We start from the raw sequence: 8129 nt of genomic DNA on the forward strand, positions 1-8129 counted from the left end.
CGGGAGGCAGGCCTGGGGGCCGTGGAGGACCCGGGGTTCAGCAGAACATACCCTCCACCCTCCTCCAGGACCATGAGAATCAGCGACTCTTTGAGATGCTCGGACGGAAATGCTGGGTGAGCTGGGGATCTCCTGGCCCTCCCTGTCTCCCTTTCCTCTTCTTCCTCTCCTCCCTCTCCTCCTCCTCTTCTGCCTCTTCATCTTCCCCATCCTCCCCCTCTCCTCCTTTCCCCTCCTTCCTCTCTCCTCATCTTCCCCATCCTCCTCTCTTTCTCTTTCTTCCCCTCCTCCTCTTCCTCTCCATCATCTCTCCTAGAATCCACTTACCCCCATTCACCAATCCCAGGAAGATCTCGATGTCCATTCAGTTTCCCTCTGGCTGCAGCTCTTCCTTCAGAGCCATGACAGCCATGGGCAAGGAAGGACCAGGTCTGGTTCCCAGACCCTCTGGCTGCCCCTGACCAGATTCCACTGAGTCCTGCTCTCCCCTCCCAGACGCTGGCCACCGCGGTTGTTCAGCTGTACCTGGCGCTGCCCCGTGGAGCCGAGCACTGGACCAAGGAACATTGTGGGGCTGTGTGCTTCGTGAAGGATAACCCCCAGAAGTCTTACTTCATTCGCCTTTACGGCCTTCAGGTGACCCCCGCCCCCCACTGGACAGACAACCCAGTTTTCAACTGACAAACCCGGAGCTGTGTCCATAGCCCTGAGCCCTCAGGCAGATCAATGAACCCCTGAGCCCCAGAACCAAAGACTTCATCCAAATGTCAACCTCTGGTTTGTCTTTCTAAGTCCACGATGACTGACCCCAGAGTCTTCATGTCAAGATCTATAACCCCCAATATTAGTATACCTCCTAAGTCTGATCTGTTCCACAAACTCCAAAAAAATGAGTACTGTATTTTTACCTGAACCTCCAATCTGTTTGAAACTCAACATTTTGGGTCTCAGAAATCGCCCATCAGAACTCCTGAACTCCAGAATTCTGCCTAGCTCCTAAGTCATAAATCTGTTCCACAAATCCTCAACCTAAACTCTCTAAGCATAAACCCCAAATTCATCCTTCTAAACCATAAAGGTAGATCCAGTAGGACCACATCAAGATCCCAGGGCCATAAAATAGTGACCAAACCCCTAAGCCATAACTCTGCTCCACAAACCTCAAATTGCACATACGTTGGCTAAACCCACCTCCAAAAAAACCTCCCAAGTTTATATGTCTGAACCTCAAATCTCAACCCCAACTCCTAATACTGGAGCCCTACCTGCCCAAATGAAGGCCCCCATAAAAGGGGGGATTTGGGATGATTCTACGAATGGGCTCAGTTTCCTAGGACTAGAGTCCAAAATCCTCAAATTCAAGCCCCCAAGTTCCACATCTAGGGCCCTGGACCCCAAATCCAAATCTCTCACTGAAGTGTCTGATTCCCATACTGTACCCCAACCCTCCACATCTGACACCTAGACCCCCAACTCTCCGATGCAGAGCTGAAAATCTCCAAATCAGACCCCTGGGCCCCAAGTTTGTATACCATGTTCCCTGTCCAGAAAACAGAGGCCTGCCACCCAGGGCACGCCTCAGTGCCAGTGTGTTCCCCACTTCTCCAGGCTGGCCGGCTGCTCTGGGAACAGGAGCTGTACTCACAGCTGGTCTACTCTACTCCCACCCCCTTTTTCCACACCTTTGCTGGAGATGTAAGTGACCACCTAACCCCTGGGCCTCAGTTGGGGTGCAGGGAGGAGACGGGAAATGTGGGGGGGGCCTGGAAGGCCACTGACCCCCCCACGCACGTGCAGGACTGCCAAGCGGGGCTGAACTTCGCAGACGAGGGTGAGGCCCAGGCCTTCCGGACCCTGGTGCAGGAGAAGATACAAAAACGAAATCAGAGGCAAAGTGGAGGTGAGGAGGCCTTGGGGGAGGAAAAGAGGTTGAGCAGAAGTGAGAGCAAGAGTAGGGAGCTGGAAAAGCCCCTCTCATGGTTCTGGTTCCCAGTCCACCTGTCTCTCCACAGACAGGCGCCAGCTCCCCACTCCACCAGTGCCAGCCAGTGAAGGTGAGTCCTCTAGTGCAAGGAAGAGTAAGAAGGGGCTAGCCCAGGAGCCTGTGGCAGGGTTGCGATAGCTCTCTACCCATTCCGTCTTCCCAGAGAGAAGAGGAGGGCTCCCACCCCTGCCTCCACACCCAGGTGGAGACCAAGGGGGTGAGTGCTATTCTTTCCTGTGTCTCTACATGGGCAGATGGTGGTAGGGTGAATGGATACACAGGTGGGGAGTGGGTGGATGGATGAGTAGGTGGGTGGGTGCAGCGATAAGTGGGTGAATGTGTGGGTGGATGGATTGGTGGTGGAAAGATGGTTGAACGGGGGCATGAATTGATGGAAGGATGAAAATATAGATAGATGTATAAGTGGGTGTAGAGATGTATAGGTGAGTGGGTATGTGGATAAATGGATGAATAGGTGGATGGATGATTCATTAATTAATGAATGAGTGATTGAATGAATTCGGCAATGAATAAGTGACATAACATTTCAATCGGTGAAGAAAGTAACTATTGAATGAGTGAACAAATACTTTAACAAATTAGTCCATGAGCCAGTGAATAAATGAGTCAGTACTTAAGTGATAAGCATGAGTAAATTAATTAATTAATTAATCAGTGAATGTATGGATGGTTTGTGGCACCCACCCAGCCGCTTCTCCATAAACCCTATCTGGACCCCTCATCCACTCCCTCCATGACCATCAAACACACAGATTCCCTCAACCATCTTCCTGTCTCTTGCTCCTATGCTCTGGTTGGTAGGTAAATGGGTCAGTGGCCCAGTCACCCATTTTTCCCCACAGGCCCAGCAGCTGGCTCACTGTCCCTGGGGCTGGTGACAGTGGACATCCAGAACCCAGACATCACGAATTCACGATACCGTGGGCTCCCTGCACCTGGGCCTGGTCCAGGTGATAAGAAACGCTCAGGGAAGAAAAAGATCAGCAAGGCTGATATTGGTGCACCCAGTGGATTCAAGTGAGAATCTCTCCCCAGTGGGCCCACGGATCCTGGGGGTGGGGGAGCAGATGAGCAGGTGGATAGGAGGATGGTTGAGTGGATGGAAGGATGGGAAAATGGATGGATGGGTGGGGGAGTAGGTAGATGAGTGGATGGGTAGGTGGGTGGGTTCAAAGCCGGGGACTAGGGAGAGGCACCAAAGGCACCAAGGTTCCCAACTTTTACAGAGGCAGTCACTCTCCGGGCCATGCAACTACAATTCATGACTCAGAGAGTGAGTGCCTCCTGAAATTTTGCTCCTCACTCACCTCAAGCTAGTCCCACCCTAGTCCCACCCTGGGTGGGCTGGTGGGTGAGTGGATCGGTGGGTAGATGGATAATTGGATGAATGAATGAATGGGTGGATTGGAGAATGAATGGATGGGTAAATGGGAAATGGGTAGGTAGATGGATGGGTGAGTGGATGAATATGTGGGCTGATTTGTTCACAGACAAGGTGGATGGGGATGGATAGGTGGCCAGATATGTGGATGAATGGACAATTCAATGGGTAAATGGACAGAAGTGTGTGGTTGAATGGGTAGTCAAGTGAGTGAATGGATGGAAAGATGGGCACATGGGTAGATGGATGGGTGGATGGACAAGTGTGGGTTAGGACAGATTGGTGGACAAATGGGTAAATAGATGTGTGTGGACAGATGAGTGGGGAGACAAATGTATATAGATCAATGGTCCAACAGGTGAATGTGAATGGCTACGTGGGCAAATAGATGGGTGGATGGATGGTGGAAAGAGGGCTGGGCGGACAGATGGGTACCACAAACTATGGACCCCTTCTAGTTCCATAACTACTGCTCTCACTCCTTCATTCACTTAAGACTCATACATTAATTCTGGCCCCTCAGAGTCCCTCTGGGCAGGAGAGGGCAAGAGGGCTTCACTAGGAAGAGAGGGAAGGAAGGGCCGTGGGGCTTCACTGGGGTCTCCTCACCTCCCCCAGACATGTCAGCCACGTGGGGTGGGACCCCCAGAATGGATTTGACGTGAGTAACTCCAAAGTCCCCTGGACCCCACTCAACTCCCACCTACCTTTCCATAGTCCACTGCTCCAGACCTACTCCCCAGACCCCACCCTTCCCACACCCCTCTTAGATCCCTCTCTGGGGTGGACCCCATGATAATCTGTGCCCCTTCCCTCCCCACCTTATTCTCACACCCCTGCCCCGGCCTTTTACCTCCTGGGCAGGTGAACAATCTGGACCCAGATCTGCGGAGCCTGTTCTCCAGGGCTGGAATCAGTGAGGCCCAGCTCACTGACGCGGAGACCTCCAAATTTATCTATGACTTCATTGAGAACCAGGGTGGGCTGGAGGCTGTGCGGAAGGAGATGAGGCGCCAGGGTGAGCCACCTTCTTTCTGGACACCCCCTTCTTCTCCAACCCTGGTAGCTGATCTCTAAGAGATACATTGTAGGCACTCAGTCCTCATGGAAACCCCTATACCGCTCAAATTGGGAGTTGGTCGGTTAGGGTACCCATTTTACAAATGAGCAAAACTGAGGCTCTAAAGAAAACTATAATAATAGCTCTGTGTTATCTTTCCCCCTCAGAGAGTTGAGTGGGAGGGTTGGGAGGTTGGTGGGGAGACTGGAGTGTGTGGGAGGAGAAAGGATGATGAGGGGCGGGGAGAAGCGCTTCTCTCACAGGCCCTGAGCCTTGTGTGCTGGACCCTGCTTGCTGCAGACCCCTGGGGCCCCAGAGAGCTCAGCGCTGCAACCGCCACCTCAGAGCTCCGAGGGGCTGGTGGGGGCCCTGATGCACGTGATGCAGAAGAGAAGCAGAGCCATCCACTCCTCGGGTGAGAGCCCCCCCTCCCCTGCGAGCCTGCCATTCGGAGCCCATCCTGCCAGGACCCCGACCCTGGTTCCCAGCTAGTGTCAGCCTAAAAACACCCCTAACAGCCACCATCAATAGTAACATTAGCCCATATGTTGATGAGAGCATGAACATGAATCTTTTATCAGTCTCTTTTTCTACAACGTTAACTGCCATTATGTAACAGTAATATGATTAACTCTATCTATCTTTGACAATAGTATTAACATTAATCCCATATGTTCAATAGTATTAACATTAGCCGCTATGTGATGATAATAAGGAGCCCCCATCTTCGACCATCATATTGACTCTAACTCCATGTGTCAACAGATTAACCTTAACACATTATGTGATAATATTATAACTAACCCAATCTTTTACAATAATGTTGACATTAATCCCTTAACGTGTCAACAGTATTGTCATTATATGACAATCATATGAGGATAATATTAACCTCAACCTATTATGTGACAATAATATAATTAACTCCAACTTTGACAATAATACTAACATCAACCCCAGAGTCTGTTCACAAGATAAACATGAATCCATTACATGACAATATCATAACGAACCTCATCTTTTGACCATGACATCATCATGAACCCCATTCCGTGTCAACAATGTTAACCGTAACCCATTATGAAACCATAATATTGTAATTTCCTCCACCTTTGCTAATATTTAAATCCACCCCATTAAGTGATAAGTCTGTTAAAATCAACCCTTTGTATGACAATAATATCCCAACTAACCACACATTTTTGACAATAATATTAACCTCGACTCCAACTAGAACCCAGACCCCAGCTATAGTCCCTACCTTACCCCTAAATCTCCCTCCTCTGAGGGGGTCCCTTCTTCATCCAACACACAGGCCCCAGATCTAATTTCCAAGCATGAGATCTCAGTCCCCCAGGGTCCTGAGCCCCAACCTCCCAGGCCCTAGTAACCCCCCTCCCTAGGGCTTTTGAACCCTCCTGCCCATCCTGAGTTCCACTCTCTCTCTCCCTCTAGACGAAGGGGAGGACCAGGCTGGCGATGACGATGAGGATGATGAATGGGACGACTGAGTCACCACCCCTCCCACTGTTCTGTGCTCACTCCCTTGGCAGCCCTGCTCGCCACCCTCCACTCTCAGCTTCCAGGCCCCTAAGCCCTGTTTCTTCTCCACCCACCCCTTCAGTGCTGTTATCTCTGACTGCCCCCCCAACACTCACCCTAGCAATAGTAGGGGACCTTTTTATACAAAATTTCTCAGTTCTTCTCACTCAAGGATTTTTAAACAAAAATAAAATAACTGTCTTTTTGTTTCTTTAAATCTTACTTCCTTTATATTCCAAATGTGGGAATTTGGGGTCCTTTTTCCCCAAAGTCCCTTTTATTCCCATTTCATTTATTTAACCTTATAGGTATACATTCATTTATTCCCTCGGTCATTTAGCCTGTACTTCTTTGTTTCCTTCAGCCCTTCTTTCTTTCCACAGATATTTATTGCCAGGAACTACTTTAGGGGCTAGGGATAGGGCAGTGGGGAAAAAACAACAAAAATTCTTGGTCTTGTGAGGTCAACATTCTAGGGCAGAAGACACACAAGAAACAAGGAATTAAATCGAAACAAAAGATAGTTATAGGACTTCCCTGGTGGCGCAGTGGTTAAGAATCCGCCGGCCAATGCAGGGGACACGGGTTCGAGCCCTGGTCCGGGAAGATCCCACACGCCGCGGAGCAACTAAACCCGTGCTCCACAACTATTGGGCCTGCACTCTAGAGCCCATGAGCCACAACTACTGAGCCCGCGTGCCACAACTACTGAAGCCTGCGCACCTAGAGCCCGTGCTCCTCAACAAGAGAAGCCACCGCAATGAGAAGTCTGCGCATGGCAACGAAGAGTAGCCCCCACCCGCCCCAACAAGAGAAAGCCTGCATGCAGCAACAAAGACCCAACACAGCCAAAAAATAAAATTAATTAATTTTTTAAAAAGAGAGTTATAGATCATGATAAGTGCTATGATGTGCTGAGGGGAAGTGACATTAAGATGGAATGTTCAAGGAAAGCCACTTGGAGGAGGTGACCGTTATTCTGGATCTAAAGAGAGAGGAATCAACCATGTGAATATTTGGGGAGAAGGGCATTCCAGGCAGAGGGAACAGCCAGTGCAAAGGCCCTGAGGTGGGAAAAAGCTTGGTGTGAGGCTGAGTGTGGTGAATGTGTGAGAGAGTTATTTGTTCAATCACTTACTTATTCTTTTTTTTTAAAAAACGTCCAATCAACATAATATTAGATCAAGAGAGTACTCGATGGTCAGACTTCCCCATTCTCCATGCACACAACTCACACACTACGATCCTGATGGGCAGGATCTCCCTCTCAATTTTAAAATTTGGTTCTGCCCAGTTCCCAGTGCAAACCAAGTCCTGGCCAATGGCAATGGAAGAAGCAAAGACTTAATAATCAGATAGATCTGCTCTAGAACCCGGGCAAGATGCCTCACCTCTGAGCCTCAGTTTCCTCATCTATACAATGGGGGCAACAATATGTAACCTTTTCCAACTGGGATCCCACTGGGTCACCCTCGTCCTCTAGAACTTTCTCTCCAGGAAAAAAAAAAAAAAAGCACAACTCAAAACTGTCCGCGGTGTTTAAAGCTGTTTCCAAAGGAGTAATTAGAAACTCTTGTACATCAAAGCCTAGAATAGAGGTGCCTACTCCTTCCCATTTCTGAAACCTGGTGGATTCAAGATCTCAGATTTCCTACCTTTAGAGGAAGAAGAAAGCAGGGAGGAAGATAAAGGTGAGGAGGAATTCAAAAAGGGCAGACTTCTTCCATCTGCAAGACTAGTGGAAGAATTTCTGAACCATCCAAGGGCAGCTTGAGGGTTTAGGGGAGGGCAGAGGTGTGGGGAGTGGAGCTGGCTTTGCCCCTTAAGAATTCTCCCGCAGCCGTGGAAGCTGGAGAAGGGGGCAGCCTCAGGTTCCCTTTAATTCTTTCATTACTCTTCATCCCCTACTCCACTACCCACCCAACCCTGGTCGGTTCCCGTGGCGAGCACTGAGTCTAGGAAGGGCCTATCATATCACTTCTCCCCCACCTCCCCTCGCCAAACCCAGAGTTCTGTAACCCCTTGGGCAGGCTTTGTCCTGGAAAAGACCTTACATCACACAACCTCTGAAGCCCCAGGAGCACAGGCTAGAGCAAGCACAGACCTGTAGTAAAAGAGTTGACTGTGGGTGAGTTGCTTGA

General features: G+C 49.7%; 1 protein-coding gene across 1 annotated transcript in view; it reads left to right on the forward strand.

Annotated features, from left to right (window-relative positions):
- The window catches only part of WAS (WASP actin nucleation promoting factor), an 11888-nt gene extending 5683 nt beyond the window's left edge, over window positions 1-6205 (forward strand). The window contains 11 exon segments of the mRNA XM_024769234.1: window positions 1-116; window positions 496-636; window positions 1609-1695; window positions 1798-1900; window positions 2013-2054; window positions 2148-2201; window positions 2848-3022; window positions 4005-4047; window positions 4251-4458; window positions 4718-4861; window positions 5902-6205. The exon segment at window positions 1-116 is cut by the window's left edge and continues 68 nt beyond it. Of these exon segments, the coding sequence (XP_024625002.1) occupies window positions 1-116; window positions 496-636; window positions 1609-1695; window positions 1798-1900; window positions 2013-2054; window positions 2148-2201; window positions 2848-3022; window positions 4005-4047; window positions 4251-4458; window positions 4718-4861; window positions 5902-5957 (1169 nt within the window). The 3' untranslated portion in view covers window positions 5958-6205.
- The last annotated feature ends 1924 nt before the right edge of the window (window positions 6206-8129 follow it).

This window comes from Neophocaena asiaeorientalis, unplaced genomic scaffold (assembly GCF_003031525.2).
Source record: "Neophocaena asiaeorientalis asiaeorientalis breed wild unplaced genomic scaffold, Neophocaena_asiaeorientalis_V1.1 scaffold671, whole genome shotgun sequence".
Taxonomy (NCBI): domain Eukaryota; kingdom Metazoa; phylum Chordata; class Mammalia; order Artiodactyla; family Phocoenidae; genus Neophocaena; species Neophocaena asiaeorientalis.